Here is a 27,677-nt window from a genome sequence, read left to right on the forward strand (position 1 = left end):
TTCGCATGTGTTTGCTTCATCGACTACACTACACACCAAATCACAGATGGGCCGCCTGTCCTGTCGCACAGTTATAAATAATTGGCCCTTTGTCCCATTTTCACCTCCTTCGTTTCTTTTCTCTACTTCTCTCACTGCTCTCTCTATCATTAAATCCCTCGTTGTTGTCTCCATTGTTTTTCCTACTTCCTACCTTCTTTCTTACTTCTAGCTCTCTATCTCCTGTACTTTACGCTATGAGCTCTTTTATTTGGGTTCTTTTGTCGTCGTCCCCCCTCACACCTATTTTGCTATATAGTCAGGTCATAGTGGAGACCCGCTGTCCCACTTTCACTGAAACTGCTCCATTTCTTGCCATCCCATAGTGAGTAATGCTTATGTGCGTATGTGTACAGAATAAGAGGGGTACCTCTGTCAGCAGCTAACGCTGTTGTTTATGTTTCTATAAAACTTGCTTTTGTGTAGTGGTCTCCCTGATTCTTGCCCCTGCAGAGCCACAGTGTCAAGTGGCTCCACTCTTGGGATATTTGAAGAGGCCCCCGATCTTGCTTATTGTTTCAAGTGCTGCAATGCGCCAATATGGGCTTCAATTTAGCAGACTACTTCAACGCCTGCTGTTTTAACAGTCCACTTTCATGCACTTATTTTCCATCTTTAGCTACGCACAAAACTCTTGCATCTCATCAAGTCAATTAACTGCAATTCCTTATCATTTCTCACTGAAAAGGAAATGACTTTCATTTTCAAAACAAAGTTATGTTAAAGGGATACAGTGAGCTCAATAACTGTTTAGATCATCACGACTAAATGATCAGCTCACGTTTTTACGCTTAGATCTGTGACCATATCCCTGAATTGATCAATGTTTTGGTCTCTTCAGGCAGTGTAACAAGCCGTATACAAAAACACTGACTTATTGGCCTATTTAGTGTTCCAGCAGCCACTGGCACATAATTAGCATTTGGAGCACAGTAAAAAAAAATTACAAAAAACAAAACTAAAGTTGCAGAGTCCTGAACTGACAAAAAATGACTTAAAATATGCTAAAGAAATAGATGTTGGATTAGCAATAATGGTAAGTGGGCCAAAATTCCTCCACAGCATTGACAGTTATTGCAAATCCTTGAATAGCTGTTGTTGCTGCTGCTAAGGGTGGCCCAACCAGTCATCAGGTTTAGGGGGCAATCACTTTTTCCACACAGGGCCATCTAGAGTTTTTTATTTCTTAATCATAAAGAACTTCATTTACACCACTGTATGTATGTATTAAGGATAGGGATGTCACAGTAACACAAGAAGGCCGGTGTTAGTTAACTATAGAAATGGAAAAGAGTGTTGTTTGCAGCCTTAATAAGCCCGGACAGTGAGTTCCTCTGTTGCATATATAAAAATTTGTATTAACAAATATTGTTCTGGATGATAACGCTGCCTGAATTTCAATGCAAATCAGCATAAAAGCAGAGCATCTATATAGCATGTTGTATCTGTTGTTCACTAGCTCTGTTTCATGAGTTTCTCCTGCAGTATTGTCCAATTCCTTGAGGAAAACACACAAGTATTATATTTATTTATTTGTTATAATTAAGTTTAAGCACCTCAGGACATTGTTTAAAGATACAGGAATTGATTATTTGAAGGAAGAGAAAAGATCTGGTGAAATTTTAAACAATGTATTTTAAGCATTAATATTTTTATTATCATTGTTATCATCAGTAATCTCTAAATGTTTCGGTATACCTTTGTATTCAGTACGAACAGAGCTGCTTTAAATAAACATAAACAGCCACCTCATTTGTTTATCAATGGCAAAGGTAGAATCTTTTCCTTTAAGAAAAGTGTAATTGTTAAATAAAAGATATCCTTTCTTCCTCATACACTATCTTATCTAATCAGTGGGGCACAGCTGCTGTATTTGCTCTGTGATATTTGCCCTGCAGTGCCCCCATGTCACAGTTTCCATAAAAAATGCCATGTACTTCGTAAGCGTTGGTGACGGGGCCATAACGAAAGCTGTTCTGTGTAATTAACTGTGTAAACGCAGCTTTGTAATTAAGACAGAGAAACTCTCTCCCCTAAATTGGATCGTCAAGGTCGAGGCAAGATGAAAGAGGATGCCTTTCAACGGTGCACACCATATACGTGCAGATACACAGGGACGCAGCAGGCTGCTCTATTAAAAAAATATGCTCAACGAGGGAAAAAAAAAAATATTCAGGAGACATATCTGGCTTTTCTTTGAATACATAACATGGTTTGCCATTTTTTTCCTCATTCACAGCCTACTCTACACATTCATCAGTTTTCAGTAGAGGTGGCGTGAAATTTTCCTCCTTCGGAGCAAAAGTCATTGGAAATTAGGAGACTGCTGGTTATTAAGCCCTCAGGACTATATCAACTGGCTCCTTTTGTTATTTGTTGTGATATGAAAGAGGAACCAGATGTGTCCAAGGCTGTAGCACTAAGAGGCTTTGATGAGCAGGAATATACCTTTGATCTGCAACGCAGTGTGTAATTTCGGGGGTGTTTTTATGCAAACATGCAGAAGCTGTACTGAGCCAGGATGAAACACTCACCTTATCGGCCTGTCTCATGTAACAGTAGAGAATTCCTCTCATGCACTTGATGGCAGAATGCTCCAACTCGTGAGTTCGTCCCATGTCATCATCAATGCGTCTGAAGGGCAGGGAACAAAGGCCGAACACATGAAGACAAACTGTCACCTACAGCAACTCCTTTTGTTTTAAAAATGGCAAATATTACTAACTGGAGTCACAGTTGGTCTTTTGGTCAGTATTCTTACTCCTTAAATGTCCGAAAATAACAGCAGAGATCTCACAACTTAATATGAAGGACAAGTTTTCCGAGGAAAAAAAAAGTCCAAGTAGTCAGAAGATCAGACACATTGTAGAACTGTCTAAACTGTTATTTTATTCAAATAAAATATGAGTGAAAGAGAAGCAGAACATCAGAACCAGCTTAATAAATAATAAATAAATAATGCTAAATATTAAGTCTTTAATTCCTTACTACCTTTTGGTCAAGCCATTTTGTTCCCAGGTTTAAGCAAATAACAAATAATAAATAACCTGCTGAACCCTTTTTGGGGTAAGAAAGATAAAAAATAAAAAAATGAATCAGGTTTAGGTTGACATAACCCAGATCAAGCCAAACTTTTGCATTCATAAAGCTAGAAATGTTTGCCTAGCCCATATTTCATCAATAGGATTGTGGATCCATCCTAAATATTATTGTGATACAGAGAACTACCATGTGATTTTGACATGGACAACACAAATCCTGATCTGATGAGGACTGGAAGAGTAGTAATGGTCAATCATTTGTTCCGTTAAAGCTGTCAGTTGGCCAGGACTGCTGTGAAGATCAAACTGCTTAACCCAAGACTAAATACAATGGTTCTCTGGCTGTTTCAGTCACCCATAGCTAAGAAATAATGATCATACTGCGATTTTTTTTTGCTCTTTAGACTTTCCCACACGTAGTACTGACTTTGAAGTATATTAGTCATCAGTGCTGATAAACCAACAGAAGCTCTTAACAATTTACACAATTTACATTTAATAGTGAATGCAAATTAACAAAAACATGAATGAATGCACTATAGAAAAATGCATTCAAATTGTGGGGAAACAAATCAGCTTTAAATTAAATCTGTTAGGTATAGAAAAGAAAAGTTTTGAAAGTCCTGAAATGAATACTGGTAGTAAAATGCCACTTTGTTCCTTGGTTGCAGCGACCACAGTGCGAATCAGCTCATTCTTTCTGAGGCTGGCAGATGTCAGATGTGTTTGACAAAGGTCAAGCTAGTAATGACTCTGGCTAACAACAAAGGAAAGCTAAGCCACTGATGTTATACTTGTTTAAAATTTACAAGGTACACAATGCATTAATGACTGCCTTCAAGACATGACCCCGTGCATCAAAACTGACTGCATGGACTTGTTAGTGAGAGGAAATTTTCACTAGAGCTACCCAGTGTCATTAACAAGAAAATGTATATAACAAATAGAAAAGTGAGTAGGCAAAGCTGCAGATAAAAGCTATCATGTTTCCTTAAAATAGAAGTTTGTGGTAACTCCAACTGCCAGTCTTGTCATTGAATCTCACACACACATACTCAAACACACACAGCATCTGGGTGTGAAGTAAGTAATGGCACTATCCAAGCCTGTCAGATGAGAATCATCTTAATTAAATCCCAGTGACAATTCTAATAGGAGGCAGCCATGACTGATGACTGGGATCTGCCTCTGGTCACATCACTGCAGTACACTCTATTTTTACCCCGCTCTTTCCCTCCGTCTTCCCCCTCCATCTAGTTTCCTCTCTGCCTCTCTCGCCATCTTCCACTTCTTCTTCTCTATTGCGAACCCTGACCAGCTTAAATCTCCCCTCTACCACTCCCGCATCTCCACTTTCACTCTTTCTCGTATACCTCCCCTTTCCAATTCTGCCTCCTTCCTCTTTATCTTTTTGCCCCCCACCCTTCTTCTGTGCCCTGTTACAAGCTCATTTTGTGGAAGTGCTCTTTCCTTAAGAGGAATTTGGGCATCAACACAGGGGAACATTGATAAAGGGGTTTGGTGGCCCCAGTGAAATTTTGAAATGTTCTTCTAGAAGTAATAACCCCTATGTGGTTAAAAAGCAAAGCCTCCAAATGACAGAGGCAGATTAAAGATGAGGATCAGTAAGCATGAAAACGAAGAGAGCAGGGAAAAAAACCTGTGAAACTAACTGGGGCTTTTTGGTCAGCTTTCATATAATGCCCAACAAACTGAGCTGTCCATCTATTTTAGTATTTCTTTTACACCAGCGTTGCTGTGATGCTGAAAAAAGGCAATACATAGGACTGGTTTTTCAGCTACTCCTGAGTTTATGGGTCAGTGGCATATTCAGAAGCACAACATGCTGCAACCATCTATCACTATATAACAGCAAGAAAGACCTCTGCCCACAAGAAACTGGACTCACTGCAATAACCATCTGTGTTTATGACCTCCGCCTCCACTACTCACCATGAATTTAGATTTCAGTCTGAGATACTCTCACAACAGTAATCGAAGAGTTCTTTAAAAAGTCTAACTGAACATAAACATGAGTTCTAAGTTTTTAACTTGTACAGATCACTAGCTGTTTACCCATATTCTATGATTGCACCAATTACAGACCCTGCAACCTCTAGCTTGTTGGGTTGGGTGTGTGAAAAGACATATTTTCAAATAATTTCAAGGATTGTGTGCACTTGTTAGTACAACTGGGCTTATCTTGGAGCCACACTCACCCACAAACACGTACATGTTGGTAATCTGCCAAACAGCTTTGGTCAAGTTGAGCTTTCTATGAGTTTTGTAACTCAATTTTAGGTAAAAAGCACTATCTTTAGCACACAGCTAAGGTGCCAGCTTCCTAAGTCCACACAAATTTTGGAAAAAGACATATTGCATACTTATAAACAAACATATATTACACAGTTTATTTTGCATGCGTGTGCATTTTGCATACTAACCGATATGCCATTGCCAAGGCCCAGGCACTGGCAGCACAGTACAGAGAGTCCCGGACCTTTGCCTCTTTGCAGGTAGAGCATGTTTTTACTGGGAACAGACCAGTGGTGGGACTCTGGTAGTTCAAAATAGTTGTCTTGACTAAAAAGACACAAAAAAGATAGAGACAGACAGAAGAAGTGGTGGGTTAATAGTTGCAAAACTGGAAATGTCATCTGCTCACAGCTAAGTAGTTGAAAGGCCAGTGAAGAAAGCGCCTGTTTTCTAGGCTGTAAAGTATTCTCCTGCAGCTCTTTGTTACGAATATCAAAAGCATCTCGTTCTAACTGATGAATTAGGTGGTAAATCAAGAATCAACAGAGTAAAATTACCAGTTGGAAAATACAAAAATGAAATTTAAAAAAACAAAAACAACCCCCCCCCCCATAAGATTCTGTTTAAAGCGCAATAAACAAATTAGATAAATGTAATAAATAAGTATAAGATGAGAGAGAGAGCACTATGCGCCTCACAGCTTCAATGTCAGGGGCGGGGGAATAGTGGACCTCCCAGCTTCAGCGTCATATAGAGGAGCCCAGAGCAAACCCAGCAGCAAGCCTTAAAAAAAGGCTATAAATTTATATATAAAAAAATCCAAAATAGCTGCAGCAATCTAAGGAGAGTGGGCAACCAGAGTTTTACAACTTAAAGAAATTCTGCACTTGTGAGCAATTGTTGCAGAGAATCACCACGTTACCAATGACTGTGACACTTTTCATATGTTTTACTGTTAATGAATAAGTACTTTTTAAGATTGTAATGCACTTCAATAGATTCTTACAATATTAAAATACAACTGAATAAAAAAAAAACTATAATACACAAAAATATTATTCAAATGCCTGATAGATCTGGATAGATGCATTTTCAGCTGGTTTTTTTTTTTGTTTTTTTTAAAAGAAGACACAGAGTCAAGGGTGCAAAGAGAGAGAGGTAAACTGCTCCATAGTTTTGGCACAAATGTTTGAAAGGCAAAATCCCATTTATTTTTTAGATCGGTACGTGGAATCACCAGAAGACCACTATCAGCAGATCGAAGGAAGAAGCATGATGTAGAAGATGATGTAAGTGGGGGCCTCTCCACATCAGGCCATGAAAGTAAGAGTCAAGATTTTAAATTGAGATCTGAAACTAAATGGAAGCTGGCGCAGACTCTTTAACAATGGGGTGATATGTGAGAATTTGTGAGTGTGAGTTAAAAGCCTTGCAGCAGCATTTTGGACAGCTTGAAGGCAATTTAAAGAAGCCTTCAATATTATAATCATGAGGCAATGAAGGCATAAAAAAGCATCTCCAATTTACCTTTAGAGACAACAGTCCTGAGTTTAGCGATATTTCTTAAGTAAAGAAAGCAATAGAAGGTCATAGACTTGATGTAAACATGAAAAGTCATATATTGATTAAAAATTAACCCAAGATTTGAAGCTGTAGCTTTTACAGTGGATGAGAAAGATCCCAAATGATGTCTAGTCTGGGGCTTAATGCTCTCTGGAGCAAAAATTTAACACTCATCCAACCATTAATTTCCTTAAGAAGTTCCATTAGAATGGATAGTTTATCTAACTATAAGGTTTGGAATAACGGTACAGTTGAATATCATCTGCATACAGATGATAGGAAATGGATTTCAAACTAATTATAATATGGCCTTGTGGCACAATATACCAGTTAAACAACAAGGGACTTAAGATAGATCCTTGCGGAACGCTGCATGATAATCTAGCTACAGCTGACCAAAAGTTTCCCACTGACATCAAAAGTGTTCTACTCGCAGAAATGAACTGAACAACCCCAAGATGGAGCTAGACATCCCTATCATGTGATTTAAGCGGTAGATTAAGATTTGATTATCAACGGTACTGAAGGCTGAACTAAGGTTAAACAGAACAAGAACTGAGCAATCACCCCTATCTGCAGCCACCAGAAAGTCATTTGTCCATGAAACCATAAAGCTGCACTTTCTTTTTGCCTTATAGTCTGATTTGTCATAACTTTTCCGTTTTGTGGTAAACTTTTCTTTGGCTGTCACTTCTTCACCCTGACCTGTCTTATTTGGCTCAGCAGAACTAAAATATATATCCTGCTACTTTTACACACACACACACACACACACACACACACAACGGTAAGCGATTCTCTGCGCGATCAACCTCTCACATGTTTAAGCTTGCTGCGGGAGATTTCACTTGTCATGTTTGCATAGTAAGCCAACGATTGATAAAACGATGTCAGAGGAATTGGTGCGCAAATTATCATCACTCACCAATCAGTACTGTCGCTCTCTATACACAGTTTGCGTGATTGCAAAGTGAAAGCAAACAACAAGCGCAAATTCAAACGCGATTTCAACATGTCACATATTGACAGTGGCTCATCGATGCCAATGACATAATTATCCAGCTACATTTCCGAAAGAATGCAAAAGCATTGACATATATTTTTCCTTCCTACAATCCGGTTGTTCAGTGATGACGCAACGAATCCTACTTCCGGGTCTAAAGTAGTCTGCGTTTAATATGGCTTTTGTGTTGTTAACATGTTTAATGTTATGTATTTTCTTCTATTTGATCTCAAAAAGCTTCTAAAACAGTCAGTGATCACTGTTGACCTCCCTCGGCTTTTATTACCACTAATCATTTATTTAAGCTCAGTTTTTAAAACCTTAGGATGTAACTACAGCCCAGCCCATGCAGCAGTATATGAATGACTAACCTCGTATTGTGGATGGATTATCTCAGTTGTTCTCCTGGCTGAAGTTTGGTCCTTTTACAGCATCCTGCCATGCGATTACATTTGTTCCTGACCACCGAGAACACTCACGTTAACTTTTATCGAGTGGAAAAAAAGTTAGCTTGTTTATATTATGCTAACATAGCCGTCTCTCTAGCGGTCATGTAGCACATCATTAAATACCAGCTAGCCAAACTTCAGTAACCCTACAAACGTCACTGCTGTTTAGTTTTCTGTCTTCATTTATGCTGGAAGTGATAGCAGAGCTGTATGTTTTAATTTGTTTCCAAAACCCTGCAGTCAGGACATGCTATATTGTATTTAGATAGAAGCTAGCGAGCAAACTCCCTGCTAACTTCTAACTCCGTTAAACGTCATAAATTCCGTTTTCATGGATGCCTGGATGTTAAACTCAATTGTTACACCTGGTAGAGCAGAACGCTGATCATTTTATTAAAGATGAAAGACTTTAGACAGTTTTTCAACTCTCAGTAATGCCATAGTGATCGTTTGATATATGGACCTGCAGCAGAGTTTAGGTCCAGACACGGCTAGTGACGTCAGACTGAACAATCGGATAGCCCGATGCAGGGCAGAGATAGATTTTGGTAGCCTGACTGGAAAAATCGCTAGCCCCGGGACATCGGGCTAGTGATATTGCAAGCCCTGTATCTGGATTGAGGAATCACTCATCTTTGGAAAAGAGAGTTTATTACAGAGAAATGGCTCTTTCCCAAATAAAAGCTATACTATACGCTTCTTCTGGGCTATATTCTCAGCAGCATATTGTAGCGGGTCAGGGCTGTTCTGTTTGTACAGTTATGTTTTGTTTATGTTGCCATAGTGACGGGTGACGCCCTCTCGCTGCAACGGTGTGTCCTTCCTGGGTCAGAGGGCGCCCTGTGTGTTGTTGCTGCTGCTGTGCGGTTGCTGCGCTGAGCAGTTAGCTAGCGGCAGTGTTCTTCTGCAGATGTCAATAAACGGCTGTGCTCCCTGGCTAGCTCACGGGAAGCAAGACCAAACGACACCTCCGTCTCCTCCTTGTCTGAGCTCGCCACAATATTAAACATATCAGGTCCCCATAAGGAGAATCATGTGCTAATGGCTGTCTAAATGACTCGGGTAAAGTTTGTAGCATGCATGCTTGTTGTTTTTGTCTGCTTCCACTTGTCTTTGTACTAGGATGATGTCGGCATAAATGTGCAGTCATATTCGTTGTGTTCCCACTAGTGCTGTCAGCGTTAATCTCGTTGAAATGACGTTAACGCCACAACATGGCAAATGTCCGTTAACGAGCTACCCCTGATCACCCGGTGCTTGGGGCTAGACGGCCAACACGTTAACGAGCTAACTGCGCTAACACACTAGCTCCCACCCATGTAATTGAGCATTGCGTGGCACATCCAACATACTGTTTTACTTTAGTCCATGACGCGCTTACCTTCAGGGTCATACGTCACATGAAAACCAAAATAATTCCAAACGCCAGATCTGAATGAGGGTGGGGGAGGTTAAATTTTCCATGTTGCAAGGAGAGCTTAACTTCTGTCTTGCTAGCTTGCCCTGCGCTCTTCCTTCTTGATGCTGTCTGTGTTGAGCGCTCAGTGGATCTGCGCTCGACAGTGCAGCCTAGGCGAAGTAGTCCAACGCAGATTCACTGAGCGCTCAACACAGACAGCATCGTCAGAAGGAAAGTTGATAAAATAAATTACAAATTTTGTATTGTTCATACATGTGCGTACCGAACGTAAAAAGCACTGTTCAATATCGATACGAGTATCGTTTCGTTGCACTCATGAAGGCACCTGGGCATTTGCAGGACTTTGTGTGGGGTAATGGGGTCGTCGGGGACGACTGACCCCTTAGTTGGGGGCTATGTATAGCGGGTCAGGGCTGTTCGGGGTTCTGTTTGTACAGTTATGTTTTGTTTATGTTGCCATAGTGACGGGTGACGCCCTCTCGCTGCCACGGTGTGTCCTTCCGGGGTCAGAGGGCGCCCTGTGTGTTGTTGTTGCTGTACGGTTGCCGCGCTGAGCAGTTAGCGATTGATAAGACGTCGTTGGATGTGCCACGCAATGCTCAATTACATGGGTGGGAACTAGTGTGTTAGCGCAGTTAGCTCGTTAACGTGTTGGCCGTCTAGCCTCATGCACGGGGTGATCAGGGGTAGCTCGTTAACGGACATTTGCCGTGTTGTGGCGTTAACGTCATTTCAACGAGATTAACGCTGACAGCACTAGTGGGAACACAACGAATATGACTGCACATTTACGCCGACATCATCCTGGTTCAAAGACAAGTGGAAGCAGACAAAAACAACAAGCATGTGTAACCGGTTTCTGCTTCATCCCGCTGCAACAGTTCGGCCCAAACAGACTCCTCGACTCTGCGTTGTGTAGTGTTTTTAAAAAGACAAGGAGTCTCTGATCGATCGTTGCCACTTTATTTCCTGAATGGAAACAACAGTGTATTATCAGTGCACAGGCTCGCCACACACCACTCCGCACAGCACACTCTCGTTTGGCTACGGCAGACTGGCAGCGATTACTGCAGCAATATTACAATTTCTAATATACAATAAAATAACAGCAACAACAAATGATGTACCTGAATGGAAACAACGGTGTATTATCAGTACACAGGCTCGCCATACACCACTCCGCACAGCACACTACGGCAGAACATCTCATTAGCATTCCGCTTTAGTACATAAGACAAAAGTACATAAAACTGGTGTTGGAAATGTGTCCACTAAGCACTTATTACACTCGGTGCTCGTCAGCTAATCAAACATGTTTTATGTGTCTGTACTACTTAGCTATATTGTATGCGGAACAATACAACTCACCTCTCATATGGCTACGGCAGACTGGCAGCGATTACTGCAGCCAGCCTCACCTAACCAGCCACACCGAGAGGGGGGCGCTGTTTCCCCATTACACTGATATTTGTGGCAAGTGGAATAATACCACATAAACACTGTTACACATGCATGCTACAAACTTTACCCGAGTCATTTAGACAGCCGTTAGCACATGATTCTCCTTATGGGGACCTGATATGTTTAATATTGTGGCGAGCTCAGACAAGGAGGAGACGGAGGTGTCGTTTGGTCTTGCTTCCCGTGAGCTAGCCAGGGAGCACAGCCGTTTATTGACATCTGCAGAAGAACACTGCCGCTAGCTAACTGCTCAGCACGGCAACCACACAGCAACAACAACAACACACAGGGCGCCCTCTGACCCAGGAAGGACACACCGTTGCAGCGAGAGGGCGTCACCCGTCACTATGGCAACATAAACAAAACATAACTGTACAAACAGAACAGCCCTGACCCGCTACAATATGCTGCTGAGAATATAGCCCAGAAGAAGCGTATAGTATAGCTTTTATTTGGGAAAGAGCCATTTCTCTGTAATAAACTCTCTTTTCCAAAGATGAGTGATTCCTCAATCCAGATACAGGGCTTGCAATATCACTAGCCCGACGTCCCGGGGCTAGCGATTTTTCCAGTCGGGCTACCAAAATCTATCTCTGCCCTGCCCGTCGGGCTATCCGATTGTTCAGTCTGACGTCACTAGCCGTGTCTGGACCTAAACTCTGCTGCAGGTCCATATATCAAACGATCACTATGGCATTACTGAGAGTTGAAAAACTGTCTAAAGTCTTTCATCTTTAATAAAATGATCAGCGTTCTGCTCTACCAGGTGTAACAATTGAGTTTAACATCCAGGCATCCATGAAAACGGAATTTATGACATTTAACGGAGTTAGAAGTTAGCAGGGAGTTAGCTCGCTAGCTTCTATCTAAATACAATATAGCATGTCCTGACTGCAGGGTTTTGGAAACAAATTAAAACATACAGCTCTGCTATCACTTCCAGCATAAATGAAGACAGAAAACTAAACAGTGACGTTTGTAGGGTTACTGAAGTTTGGCTAGCTGGTATATAATGATGTGCTACGTGACCGCTAGCGACACAGCTATGTTAGCATAATATAAACAAGCTAACTTTTTTTCCACTCGATAAAAGTTAACGTGAGTGTTCTCGGTGGTCAGGAACAAATGTAATCGCATGGCAGGATGCTGTAAAAGGACCAAACTTCAGCCAGGAGAACAACTGAGATAATCCATCCACAATACGAGGTTAGTCATTCATATACTGCTGCATGGGCTGGGCTGTAGTTACATCCTAAGGTTTTAAAAACTGAGCTTAAATAAATGATTAGTGGTAATAAAAGCCGAGGGAGGTCAACAGTGATCACTGACTGTTTTAGGAGCTCTTTGAGATCAAATAGAAGAAAATACATAACATTAAACATGTTAACAACACAAAAGCCATATTAAACGCAGACTACTTTAGACCCGGAAGTAGGATTCGTTGCGTCATCACTGAACAACCGGATTGTAGGAAGGAAAAATATATGTCAATGCTTTTGCATTCTTTCGGAAATGTAGCTGGATAATTATGTCATTGGCATCGATGAGCCACTGTCAATATGTGACATGTTGAAATCGCGTTTGAATTTGCGCTTGTTGTTTGCTTTCACTTTGCAATCGCGCAAACTGTGTATAGAGAGCGACAGTACTGATTGGTGAGTGATGATAATTTGCGCACCAATTCCTCTGACATCGTTTTATCAATCGTTGGCTTACTATGCAAACATGACAAGTGAAATCTCCCGCAGCAAGCTTAAACATGTGAGAGGTTGATCAGGCAGAGAATCGCTGACCGTTATGTATGTGTGTGTGTGTGTGTGTGTGTGTGTGTGTGTGTGTGTGTGTGTGTGTATAAAAGTAGCAGGATATATATTTTAGTTCTGCTGAGCCAAATAAGACAGGTCAGGGTGAAGAAGTGACCGCCAAAGAAAAGTTTACCACAAAACGGAAAAGTTATGACAAATCAGACTATAAGGCAAAAAGAAAGTGCAGCTTTATGGTTTCATGGACAAAATAATTTCTGTGGCTGCAAGACAAGCTATATAACCGGGGCTGCACATAAGTGGTCCGCAGGTGCGCATTCGCTGTCAAAATAAAATAAAAAAAACGCACACAAGATATGAAGTTGCAACGCGTGTTTGCATACATAAGATTTTCTGGAGGAGGACAGACATTTGTTTAGAACTCTTAAAGATGTCGAAGAAGCAAGCTCCTTTAAGCAATTATTTTGGTGTTCCTCCACCTCCAAACAAATGTCAGAAGGAGTCCGAACCACAAAAGAAGCACTTATTCTCGGAAAAGTGGTTGCAGGAGGTGAGCTGGCTTCAAACAAATGATGAACGCACAGAGATGTGGTGCGGAATGTGCCGTGAAAATCCCACTCTAGCGGACAAAAACAGTGCTTTTTATATGGACGCAAATGCGGGTTGCAACTTCTTATCTGGTGCGCGTCTTTTATTTTGACAGCGAATGCGCACATGCGGACCACTTATGTGCACCCGTGTAAATAAATAACATAATGTTCTGCTGGGTGTGTTGTTGGTTTTCTCTCGATTTCTGAGTCGACAAGCGCCTTTGTTACTGGGACCAGTCATTTTAAGAAAGGCCCCCATTAGAACCCATGAGAAATGCAAGAAATGCATTATTGCTCAGTCTGCAATATCTTTCCCAGAACAAACACCAATTGCAAATAACATACTAAAAATAAACCTGAAAAAATCTGTTTAGAACAGCGTACTATGTTGCAAAGAGTGAACTACCACTGGCAAAATTTAGCAGTCTTTGCAAACTTCAAAAAGCAAATGGCCTAGATCTTGGTTCCACTTGTCTCTTACCCGTGACTTCAGTGGAAATTTCAAATTCAGGATCTGACACAGATGGATTCATGTCCTACACAGTTCTTACAAGTTCATAGAAATTTCTGTTCAATTAGAACCAAGTATTTGAGTTGATGATTGTAATTTTTATACAATGTTGTAATTTGTTTTTCAACAATTTTTTGATTAATGTTTTGTTTCCTTTACAATATTATACTTTAATGTATAATATTGTAAAGGAAACAAAACATCAATCAAAAAATTGCTCTCTTTTTTATTTGGGCTACTTAAATTTATTTTGGGCTACCAAAAACTGAAGAGTCCCTGCCCGAAGGGCTACCAGGGATTTTGAAATTTTGAGAACCCAGAGATATATTTATTTTTTAAATTACTTTTGTTTCAGCAACATTAAATTTAAAAACTGTACTTTTGAGTTAAAATATATATTTATAAGTTTAATAAATGATAAATTAAAAAGGTATGAACATTTTTTTTGTATCGAAAAAATATTGAACCGTGACACCAAAGTATCGAACCGAACCGTGAATTTTGTGTATCGTTGCACCCCTAATATATATATATATATATAAAAAACTAAAAACAGACAGCATGAACAACATGAAATGTACCAGATATGATAAATATTGGTAACAAACAGTTCAGTTATTCATTTGACCCACATGCATACATAACTTTAGCTTGTGTATTTTAACTAATGCATTCGGTAACACAGTGACACCCTCCTCGCCATTTCGTTCTATATCGCTATGTAAACTGGGAGCCAGAGTCAGACACAAGCTATCCAGTAATGCACTGTCAGCACATACTTTCTCTGCTTTAGGGTTCACAAGCTAGTCCTCATTTGTGACATGTGAAATATATTTAACTAGCTCTAGAGCAAGGTTACACCTCTCTTGTGCTATAATGGTTGACCTGTAAAATTCCTCAGGGTGTGCAGCTGTGTCACTGCCTCATCCATTTCTCTGGATCTGTTTGTATGCAAATTCAGGCATAAATTCACTCGGGTAAAATTAGATTATGTTAAATTCCATTTAGAAGAAGATTGGGCAAAGATATTTGACATGCATTTTTTTTTCTTCTTTGATCAAAGATGACAAAAACTGATCTAATAAACTTACTTGGCACACTCCTCTTTTAGTTTTAGGCAGAGTGACAACAGATGGCTTCTTGGCAACAGTTTAGAAAAAGCAACCGGTCCTGGAGGAATATGACTTTGACTAAAGATGTTTGTTTTTTTTCCTTTTCATTCAAACAAAAAAAAAAAAAAAGGCATTTTGCTGCATAAGGTGACAAGAGCCAGTTTATGTTAATGTTTTATAGGGCACATTGCTTGAGAGTGTCAGCTTGCTCATGTTTAAATACTTTACAGACTTAACCGTGTTTTCTATGAGGGTAAGGAAACTTGGTCATCATTTTAATTTAGGTTTTCTTTAGCACAGTAAAATTCTACACTGCTTGAGTGAGCTGGGGAAAAAAGTGGGTGAGAGTGAGTGAGTGAATGGTCTGTATGTGGGTGTGTGTGTGCGTGGCTGGGCTTGGGTCTGGGGCTTGTTGAGCCTTGACCCTGTGGAACATGGTCACCACTCCCTGCTCCTACCCCTCCCTGGGATGTGGTTGCTTGTTTATGTGACTGGATGTTCTGGTGTGTTCATTGGCCACTTTGGCTCAGGGTAGCTTGGACCTCCTCCTTGTCAGGGGGCCTCTGCTAGGTGCCCCCTAGCCCTGTGACCTTGTTCTCGACTTGTACCATGGTGGCTGGCCTCTAGCGGGGTTGACTGCCCGTCGCCTCTGGTCCTCTCACCCTTGTTCCATAACCTCAGACTACAATCTGACATGTTCTCATATATTGCTAAAGCAATTATAAACTATATAATTTCATGAATTAAGTATTTTTAACCTCTTTTGCAGCCACATTAGAATCAAGATGCTATGAAAAAGGAAACACTACTCCAGGAAATAATTAATTGCACATTTTTGGCTCAACAAACAAACAAACAAACAAACAAACAAACAAACAAACAGTAACCCAACTTATTGATTTTTGAAAGTAATTTAAGAAAAGCAAGCATTGCTTTATCAATATTAGACTTGGAAATAAAAAAACAAAACAAAAAAATGCCTATAGATGTATGCCTTTGCAACCACAGAAGTCCCAATTTCTGTCCTTAAAAGTTGTAGTGTGTACTGTGTCCAGAAAAGTGTTTGTGAACAATACTACATACGAATACATACTACATATAAATCCCATCACACAGGTTATCTGGGTATGACATATTAAATTCACATGTGAATTTATTCTTCCTGAAACACTTGAATTGTTTTTTTTAAATGCAAAATGCACCATCAGCCTTGAAACGCCACAAGCTCTTCTAGTTTTGACTGTAGGAATCGAAAATGTGATCCCGACTGCGTGTCTAAATCAGCAAAGCCGATTCTTTTTAAATACGACACATCACTCTTTGTACTTTTTTAATTCATTCACCTGCTCTGCTGTAACTGCACCAGTGTGAAGTCTTTATCGTGTACATAAATTCTTACAAAAAGCAGATTAGAAAGCCACTTATGGTATGCACAGCAAAGACACCAGTAAGATGTAAGATTTATCTAATCCCCCATCTCCCATTACAGAAACCAGGATTCTTGTTTACAGCATGTCGATCTCCTCTAGCGCTATCATGAGATTCACATTTCATATTTCACTCAGATCCCAAAAATTGGTACAGACATTCATGACCCCCTTTGGGTGAATTTTAATAACTTTAATCATCCTCTGACATTTAATTTGTGTAATCAGATCCAAGGTTTTACTTTTCCATTGATTTATGACCAAACACCTGTATAACTATTAAGACTGAATACCGCTGTCACTGCAAGCACGCCAGCACACATTTACCATTTAGCTCAAAAACACCACTGTGCCTAAGTACAGCCTAACAAAGCTGTTGGCAGTACTGTGGACTTTCAGTCTTGTTAATAATTTAGATGTTTACTCTGCTTGCCCCCTTCTTTTCTTTTAATTATATAGAGTCTTTTAAAATTGCAAAAACAGAATTAAATGTCTAACACTTGGTTCCTGATTTACAATTGAAACTTTTTTCATTTTTCCAGTTAGAAAATGTCTGCAACTAATTTTCACAGGATTTTTAGATATATGGGATAAAAACCAGGCTTCCCAAATGATTGCCATAAAGGCTATACATGTTATGATATAACCCAGACAACTAAAAGCATGTTTGCAACAGAATTGAATCCAGCAGTAGGCATTTTCTAAACATATTAATAAGCAACACTTACTGTGATGTTGGTGTAAGAGAAACAAAAATCCCTTGAATTCCGACTCTACAGTGCCAGGATGAGCTAGTATAAAGAGAGAGTGCCCCCATCTATTAATTGCTTTGGTGTCACCAGAGTGGGATGTACTACAGCAGGTAATGACCAAGGTCATTTCATAAGGAAAAAAGGGACATTTTTCAGCTGGAGTCCTGACTGTGAAAGTCTGTCTGCACTACATGGATGAGCAAAGATAAACTAGGATGGTTCAAGTTCATCAAGGTTCATGCTCAGCATTAGTTATTGAGGACTGAACAACGGTTCAAAGATCTTAATACAAAAACAGATCGTAGCTCTCCAATAATATATGCTGAAATATTGCATAGTCAAACAGAAGGGCTCCGGGAGAGTAATTTATGTCTCTCACACACACGCACATGCCCACACACCTCTCCTGCAGAGGTCCCCTCGCTGATGACTAATCTGTCTGGAGGGATCACTTCATTTTTCATCAGAACATTATGCCGATGCAAATGAAGGGGACATCCATTCTGCACTGTCGTTTGTTTCAGAGCAAAAGAGAGACGGACAGGAAGGAGAGTGATATCGAGAGAGACGGAAGGAGACACAGATGAAGGAAAACCAGATCAAGAAGAGATGTGTCTGTGTGAAGGAGAAAAAAATATATGTGTGTATGAATAAAAAGTGAAGGCTACTGAAAGTGGGACGAGAGGGTGGGAATGTCATCTGTGTGTGTGCATGCATATGTGTTCAGTCAACTGAAAATGGAAGTCACATTGGCAGTCAGATAAAGAGGCTGATGGGGTGAATTAGCATTAAACAGAAGGACATTCAGAGGATGCCGTCTTTTGCCAAGGCCAATACTGTAGGTAACAATTTTTTAAAAAGTGAAACGGGTGTACTAAATTCATAGGGCTACTTCTTTGCTTGCGCTCCACCCTTCCATCAGGTTTGATGATATTCAGCCAAGCGTTTTAGCGCAACCTTGCAGACAGTAAACCAAACAGACAACACTGGGTTTCGTTCACCTGCCCACAGTCTGCATATTAGAAAATACACAAAGTCCCTGGCGCAGAAAAGAAGAGAGAAGCCAATGTCAAGGTGCTGTAATCCAATATATTTTCTAATGGCCAGCAAAGGGCAAAACCTTTAATTGCAAGAACATGTGCAGTTGTAGTAAAAAAAAGTCTCTGATAAACAGAGACACTACTGCTCATTTCACTATAACATGATGGGGGTTTTTGTGAGTTGTGGACCTATTAAGAGTAAAACAGGCAATAAGAAACACACATGCTTCAGGGCAACAGGCAAAAAGCTCAAGTCTAGCTTAAAAAAACAGGACTTCATGGGTGATGGACAAAGCAACTTTGTGCATCACCTTTCCTTTCCCTCCTTTTTGACCTTTTAAACAATGGATAGAAACAATGTTTTATAATACATCTGTTAAAGAATCGACTTCAACTGCATCAAACAATCATAAAGTCAAGCAGGATAAAACGAGTGGAGATGCTTTGCTATTGCTCAATTTGAAACTGGTAAGGTCTCGAGTTTCCTCTGCTGTGAAACGGTGCAGTGGAAGTCCTCAATAGATGTAGAACATAAACAAGAGAGAGCTTAACATTGTTCAGTCTCAAGCTGCAAGTTTCTCTGGATGCAAATCAACTGTTGTTAGGAGTTTTCTGCCTAGCCATCCATCAAGCTAATGTCCCACTAAATCAGCAGCTAATGTCTCAGACGCACACAGTCTGCTCTTTTACAATGGGCCATTTCACTGCACCGACAGTGTGGAGAAAATGAGAGAAGATGATGAGAAAGGGAAAAAAAACAGCAATAGATTGAAAAGCAAAAAAAAAAACAAGAGCAAAAAGATGGAAGAAGTCAGATGGTATCCGAATAGTTCCACAGCAGATGCTACAAGAGAAAATACACAAACGTTGATATTCATCATTCATACCAGTCTTAACAATAACTTCTCTACTCCTGCTGACGCTGAGATAATGGTTGCTGCAATTCCACATCTGTGACACGAGCTGTTGGATGAAAAACAAATGCACACACAAAGCCACAAAAGGACCTGCTTGCATCTCAATGCTAACAGAGTAACCACAGTTAACAGCACTTCTATAATGTACAATACCTTTTATAAAATATGTAGTAAATATACAGTTGTAAGAAAGGATTGTATAAACTCTTGGAATGTTCTATAGTTCTACATTACATTCAGTACAGAAATACAAGAAACAATTATGAACTAAATTGTGTTTTAGGTTACATTTATGTAGAAGTTTAGAAAAAGGCTTCACATTCTTTTCCTATAAATTTTATTGAAGCGTGAGATGGGAAAGGTAGACTGATATCAATGATACTTGTAGGATGATAAATTCATGAGGTGACCTAACCATAAATTCAAGAGGCATGAGGGAAGAGCTCCATTGGATCCCCAAATAAAGAATTACAGCATGTAACACAAACCCTGTACGGATCAACCAATGAGATATGTGTTAATTTGTCATAAATAGTGAACAATGAAATACTGAATATGGGATGCTGATCATTTTTAACGCAGATTTTGTTAAATCCTGAAAGCCTTTTTCTTGCCAAGAGAATGAAAGAAATAAGGCAGATGACAAAGACAGATAACATAATTGGAAAAGCAAGATATAAGAGAGCAAGACAATCTAAATTTGTAGTCAAAGTGAAGATAAAAGACTGCAATAATTGAAAAAAAAGAGGCGTATTCTTATTCTCTCTTCTGTAATCAGTATGAGGCAGAAGCCAGAGCGATAGTAGCCATACCTTCTGCTTCCTGTTTTATCAGGGAACTGGCTGAATCAGTGAAGTGTGTGCTCAATGCCACATAAACAAGAAACCATAGAGCGGTTCCAAATTAAAAAAAAAAAAAAAAAAAAAAAAAGTGGAGGGAGAGAGGAGATTGAGTGATGAACCATGAGAGATGGAGGTAAACCTTCCCTGGTATTCTTTTCTTGATAACGCGAAAACAAGCCCCCAATCACAGCAGCGTAAGCTTAATACTGCTGCCTTTGACTGAGCTAGGGGTGGCAACAAAACAACAAACAAACAAAGAGAAGGAAGGAAAAATGTAACTGGTTTGTTTGTCATTGTCACCCCAGCCTCACCCCTCTCCACCCCTTTTCCTCCCTAAAACTGAAAGAAAGCAGGTATATTGGCAAGCGGGTCTGGGTACAGGCGATAACAATGTTGGCTTTGTTCCCTGCTAGAATTGGACAAGCGCTTCCAATCGGCCCCCAACACAACAATTAAACAAGCTCAATGTTCAGCGCTGCGTTTTCGACATACCGCTATCTGGCAGGGGCTTTTTTCTGTAAATCTATGGGGTCTCAAAAGAAGCTGATGCTGGAGGCACTACTGCCTTAGCTGATAGCAGCAAATCGGTTCCAACTGAGAGCTACACCTGTTGCACACTAAGCACCGTTTATTGTCTTCAGTCATTTTCCAAACACACATAAACATGCCGCCTAATGAAAAGCCACCAAGGGCACATTAATGCGCACGCAAACTGCCACAGGAGCACACACATGCACACAGAAGCTGCCCCGTCTTCATCAGGGCTGACCAATGGGCTGTGTCATATCTGCCACGAGTTTGTTCATGTGAGAAAATGGTGCACCCAGCCTTTAACAGATGCTTTCACACAAGACATATTAACAATCAGCACCTGGTTCAGGGGCAGTTACCTTTCCTTTTCCTTGTTTTTCAACTGTGGAATGAAACAACGAGACAAATAAAAATGCATTAGCTTACTTCAAAAGCTGCAGTTTCTAAAGCCTTAAATAAACCCGACACCTGAGCTAAATCCTCACCCAAAGCTGTGATTTGCCTCAGTAAATGTTCGCATTTTTTACGGCTATTCTTCTTTGCCCTTTAACTTTGGTATTATTTAACATTTACAATGTGATCATCTAAATGTAAATGACTCATATGTCATTTTACTGTGTGTTTAAAATACTATAAAACACAGAAATGTTTGTTGTGCTACCTTTGAGTTAAGTACCTGTAGTAAACACCAACCTGTTGCCAACATCTGATCCACTTCCACATGCTTAGTAGCGCTGAGCTTGTCTGTGAGTGACTTGACTTAATTTAGATTCATTTAACAACTTGTTTGTAGTTGTCAGCTGTGCAACTGTTTAATATCAAGAAATCGGTTGCAACCAGTCCAGTCAATGCAAGCTGGAGTAAACAAGAGGCAGCAGAGGAAACTAATGAAGTCAAGGTTGTGTAGCTGCAAACAATGCACAAAAGGTTTGGGGAGATTTGTAGGCGAGGCTGGAACTACAGAGAAAAAGAATGAACGCTTGTTATACCTTTCAATCATGCATTATAACAAGGTGTGAAAATTGCCTCTTTGTTTTGCTGCACTGTGATGCTTGGGTCCATGGGGAGAAGCTGAGCTCTTCTTTAATTTAGAGCTGTGTATGATCGCAGTTATTGATGCAAACAGCATGAATCCATGAGACAAGCTATTCAAAATCATAAACAATGACTCAAGGCTAGGAGGAAAGGCAGGAGTTTGCAGCTTTTTAATAATTAGCATGTATTACCTTTGACCTGACTTGACATCACAAGTGTGGTTTGAAATTCACTGGGCTGAACTCAGACCCATCAGAGATGTCATACAGTCTGCAAGTGCAAGTGCACTTTACTCAAAAAAAGGTCCTAATGGACAAAGAAAATTATTTTAAGTGATATTAAGCAAAACTGGCAGCAGTGCTCAAGAACAACTTGAGAAACAGTGCAAAGTCTCTAGATCCCAGTGTGAATATCTGAGGGATGCACTTGTACAAGCCCAGTTGCCAGAGACTCCACGCCTATAAGCTACAGGCCCCAAAGAATCCACTGCTAATGTCCTGGTGCCAGACACGACAGCTTGCCCTGATGAGTCAAGAGCGGTTTTGGCAGCCCAAGGCATGCCTACACAATATAAGGCAGGTGGGTTTAATATGCAGACTGATCAGTGTATATATTTCATTAAAGTGTAATACTGTCTTCTGGCATTTGCAGATGTGCTCCTTATTTTTAGGAGAGGCTTCCACTAGAAAAATCCTGCAGGAGATCCTGTAGCCTAGTTTTCACTTTTTGCAATTCCAGGTGAAAAAAAGAAAAGAAAAGAAAGAAATGCTAATGTAGGTCACCCTGTTTTTAGATCTTTGTTCACGGTCACTGCCAGGAGAAGGCCACAATTTTTGTATATTCTGTAATCCCTTAAATGTCATGAGCAGAGGAGCACCGACATCATTTACACAACATCAGTATTTCTACTTCTACCCAGGAAATCTGCGCACAGCCAGTCGAAGTTGCCTGGTTGCACTCTGCAAAACAAACCAACAGAATAAAAATATGAAAAACACCAACTGCACTGACATTCCTTCTGAGATGACGTGTCCATTTAGCTGCTGTACATTAGGTTTTTGTTATTTTCAAAAGAGCAACGGAGAAAAGTCCACCATGTTTCAACAGTGGCAGCATCAGCACTGATCCTTAGGGACAGCATCCTGAGCTGCATTACCAGAATCCAATAGCCTTACACAGCCAGAGGCAACACACGATGCTGCCTCCTGCACCCACCTCTTTCTGCTCAGATGAAGCAGTGTGTTTGGCTCTCTGGCTCTACTTGTATTGATTTTACTGTAAAATAAAAAGAAAGGCGAATCCAGTTTATCATCAGAAGGCAAAACAAGCATAAAGAGACAGTTTTCTGTTGTTTCATATTTCGCTTAGATTACTACAATACGTGTTGACCAGCTAATAACGGCAAATTGCCACCTTATTACCCATTTTGTTTAACTGTCCTCACATTCTCATTAAGGCCGCCAAACACAGAACAGTCTCACGGCAGACATTCTGACAGTCTACGAGATTAATAACAGATGCATTCAGTCTAAGTGTTGCAGTGCCTGAACTCTGCAATAGTGTACAATGGCTCAGAAGTAATATTCACAGGCACATCTAAGTAGAGCAGAACCAACATTAATGCTATTAGTTACACCTCAGCAATTTATTAAATAAGCCAAAAGCTGTGTCAGGAAAAAGGTTATCGCTAGACACACCGATATCCATTTGTGAGGAGCACAGCAGCTTTACAGTCCCACATTTGACTGCAATTTGCTGTTTAGCCTTCTGCCAGCTTATTGTCCCTGTCACACAAACATTTATGAAACCAATAAATGAAAGCAATAAAAAGTCTAATCTTAACTTTTATAGAACAGCGGGCTAGAATACATACAAACGGGTGATCTGAATGAATTCTGAAATTGAGGATGCTAAAGCTGTGTGGCATTGTGGGGAGGTGCCTGTGTGGACTGGGAGGTAAGGCTGGCAGCCACAGTGCTGCACTAACAGCTGCAGGTAATTCTGTAATCAGCACTAATGCGTATTTATCTCTCCTGCAGTGAGGCTGGTGCCTCCTTATTGATTACACATTCTAGAATTATCACCTGGACCAAGCCACACAGGCTATCCATAACCAAATTTGTGTGTCTGTAGCTCACAGTTAGTTTCAAACTAATGAGACAAGCTTCTGCTAATGTAGGCATGATTTTGCGTATATGTTCAATATGTTGGGATTTTATCTATTAACATCTTCGACTTCCTAAGATGTTAACAGCTTTCGCCAATAAGTTTAGCACATACATATGCTAGGCATGATTTCCTTTCCCAACCACCACTCACCCCCCCCCCCCTCACCCGCTGGCTACTGTTTAATGTTCCAGGTCTGAGTACATTTCAGTTATTCTCTTTTTCTGTGTAAATTTTACCCCATTACTCTGTCTTTTCTTTATTCTGAACTTAAAGGCCTTTCAATCCTCTCGCCCGCTCGCTCTCTCATGCACACGCATCCTTTTGAAGACAAACGCTCTCGCAGACCACAATGAGGTTCATGATTTTATGTATTTTGTGGCTGTTTTTTTTTTTTTGAAAGCACAGAGACACTGCCCTCTCACACGCCTTATAGATTGTGAAGCTCGGCTGAAAATTATTCACCAGAGGCAGTTGTCTGCAAGGAAGGGTTGGAGTTCTGTGCTTTTCTTTTTCAATCATACCAGATCAGTACCAGGGCATGGTACACTGCAATCACACAGGTCAAAAGAACTTGACATCAGCGGTGAAATGTGCTCATGTATCAGTATCTGTACTGCCCAAACCCTAAAAGGCTCTGAAGCAGTAATACACGCTGGAAAGTCATTTAATTGTCCTTACTCAGATAATACCAACCGAGTGATGAGTATCTAACATTTATAAAATGTACTCTGCAGCTTCAGGTATTAGTTACCAGGATTTGTTTATTAGCTTTTGGATTATTTTGATTTTAATATGACTATTATATTCTAAGAGGCTATAGTATATAGCAGCGGTCCCCAACCTTTTTTGGGCCACGGACAGGTTTATGTCCAACAATATTTTCACAGACTGGCCTTTAAGGGGTCGCAGATAAAAACAACAAAATAAAATCAGTACCGGTACCTAAAAACAGAAGATTTATTCATAACACACAGGGAAAGACCCAGGGAAACAGAGTTAACCATAAAAAGCAATGAAAACCCTGAAAACCATAAATTTCACACCCAAGCCTCACCTCTCGCAGCCCAGTACCAAAAGACTCATGGGCTGGTACCGGTCCGTGGCCCGGGGGTTGGGGAACGCTGGTATATAGTATTGTCACAGAGTATGTAAAGAACACTGCACTATAGGCTTTTTTCTTAATGAGTACTTTTACTTCTGGTGCTATAATTGCATTTTGGTGCCAGTACTTCTTCTTAGCTCTGTCCAATATTGAGATTTGCTAAAGTGGGATCGTTACTTGTTGCACATTATTTCAAACCGCTCTTGCTGCTTTTACTTAAGTAACAGATCCAAACACTGTTCTCACCACTGCAGCTCAATGCATGCTGCGGTAAATGCTCCTGCATCTTTAACATCGGTGAACTCCCATGTCTGGCCTTTATCCTGCCAGCTGAGTCTCTCTCCAAACAATAATGTATGTCTGCAAGATGTAATCACTATACCCAAGGCTGCAATTTAAGAATATTGGCAATCACCATCAGCCAGCAGGCCACAGCCAGGCTCAGCAGGCCACAGCCAGGCTCCACCATCAGCCAGCAGGCCACAGCCAGGCTCCACCATCAGCCAGTAGGCCACAGCCAGGCTCCACCATCAGCCAGCAGGCCACAGCCAGGCTCCACCATCAGCCAGCAGGCCACAGCCAGGCTCCACCATCAGCCAGCAGGCCACAGCCAGGCTCCACCATCAGCCAGTAGGCCACAGCCAGGCTCCACCATCAGCCAGCAGGCCACAGCCAGGCTCCACCATCAGCCAGCAGGCCACAGCCAGGCTCCACCATCAGCCAGTAGGCCACAGCCAGGCTCCACCATCAGCCAGCAGGCCTAGCCAGGCGCCATCATCAGAAATTCCGCTTCCGGGTCCTTCGTGGTGGCCGCCTCGTGCTCTCGCTTCAGTATGCCACCCAAGAAAGGCCCAACACCAGAGGAGGTTGAGGACATTAAAACCTCCCTCGGAGCGCTGTGCGGAGACGTGGCCGCAGTCAGGGCACAGCAGGAGCTGCTTCTGGGGCTTCTGGAGGAGGTAAAACAGCTACGCCTCCAAAATGCCGAGAAGGACAGACGGATCATGGATCTCGAGCGGCGGGTGGATGAGCTGGAGCAGTACACCCGTACGAACGACGTGGTCATCAGCGGTATTAAAATCAAGCCGCGCTCGTACGCGCGCGCGGTGGCCGGGAACGTCGGGGAGCCCAGCGACGAGGAGACCCGCTCAGTGGAGCAACAGGTGGCGTCCTTCCTCCAAAGCAAGGGGATAGAGATGGACCTGGAGCACATAGAAGCATGTCACTCACTGCCCAGGAGGAGTGACAGACCGCCGGCCGTCGTTATGAGATTTGTCAATCGGAAGAACAAGGTCGCACTGCTGAAACAAGGACGCAAACTGAAAGGCACGGACGTTTTCATTAATGAGCATCTGACACGAAAAAACGCAGACATCGCGAGGAAGGCAAGGCAACTGAAGAAGAACGGTAAAATACAACATACATGGGTAACAAACTGTAAGATTTTCATTAAGCTAAACGGGACACCAGAAGAGGCAAAAGTACTGATAGTGAGGAACATGGAGGATCTGGACAAGTATAACTGACACCAATGTATCAATTACACCAGGAAATGACATGGACACGTTGAAATTAGTTCTTCAACAGAAAGTAATTGATCTAGATTGTGAATATAAGGAGCATAATATAATAGATCCAGAAATAGATTCTGAAAGTAACTTTCTCTCTTCTTTTGTTAAAAATTGTAATTATTTCACTCAGGAACAATATGAAAAAGAAATTAACCTAGACGGGAAGCTCTCATTAATTCACTTTAACAGCAGAAGTATGTACTCTAATTTTGATTTCATTAAGGACTATTTGCAACAATTTTCTCGCCCCTTTAGTATTATAGCCATCACTGAAACTTGGTTCAATGTCGATAAAGGAATAGATTTTTGTTTGAATGGATATGATTTAAAATACATGAATAGATTAAATAAGGCGGGCGGCGGGGTTGCTATATATGTTCATAACTCTATAAAATATAATGTTGTAACAACTATGTCTATGGCTATTGATGGAATTTTGGAATGTTTGACTATTGAGATTATGAATGACAAAAAGAGAAATGTTATAATAAGTTGTATATATCGGACACCCAGTTCAAGTATTGACACTTTTAATGAATGGATAGAAAAAACGTTTGCTTCGGTGAACCAAAAATTACTATTTATCTGTGGTGATTTTAACATTGATTTGCTAAATCCAACAAGGTTAAAAGCCATTGATGACTTTACTGACACAATGTACAGCTTATCACTGCAGTTTTGAACAAAGTGAAACAATTCCTTGATAAAGATGCACTTCGTACTCTGTACTGTACCCTGGTTCTTCCATATCTTACATATTGTGTGGAAGTGTGGGGAAATACATATAAAAATACAACTAATCCATTAGTCACAGTACAGAAACGAGCACTGCGTATTATTCACAAGGCTGGTTATCTAGATCATACTCACAAATTCTTTCTTCAGGCAAAGTTACTTAAATTCCAGGATCTGGTTAATTACAATACATCCATAATTTTTTATAAAGCTTTTACTAAACTTTTACCGGCAAATTTACAAACTAGATTTGAAATTCGAGAAAAGGTTTATAATGTGAGAGGCTTTGGAGAATTCAAATTACCCAGAACTCGAACAACCCGTAAAGGCTTTTGCGTGTCTGTATGT

At 40.7% G+C, this 27,677-nt stretch overlaps 1 protein-coding gene across 3 annotated transcripts in view; it reads right to left on the minus strand.

The window, feature by feature from the left end:
- The window catches only part of phkb (phosphorylase kinase, beta), a 108,754-nt gene that overhangs the window by 75,650 nt on the left and 5,427 nt on the right, over positions 1 to 27,677 (minus strand). For all 3 annotated transcript variants that reach the window (XM_085414248.1, XM_085414334.1, XM_085414423.1), the window contains 2 exons: positions 5,525 to 5,663; positions 2,574 to 2,673 (listed from right to left, as the gene is read on the minus strand). In XM_085414248.1, coding sequence (XP_085270374.1) covers positions 2,574 to 2,673; positions 5,525 to 5,663 — 239 coding nt within the window. The remainder of the gene's footprint in view (positions 1 to 2,573; positions 2,674 to 5,524; positions 5,664 to 27,677) is intronic.

Source organism: Rhamphochromis longiceps, linkage group LG1, assembly GCF_057381845.1.
Source record: "Rhamphochromis longiceps isolate RC_006_pf linkage group LG1, R_longiceps_female_GT1.1, whole genome shotgun sequence".
Taxonomy (NCBI): domain Eukaryota; kingdom Metazoa; phylum Chordata; class Actinopteri; order Cichliformes; family Cichlidae; genus Rhamphochromis; species Rhamphochromis longiceps.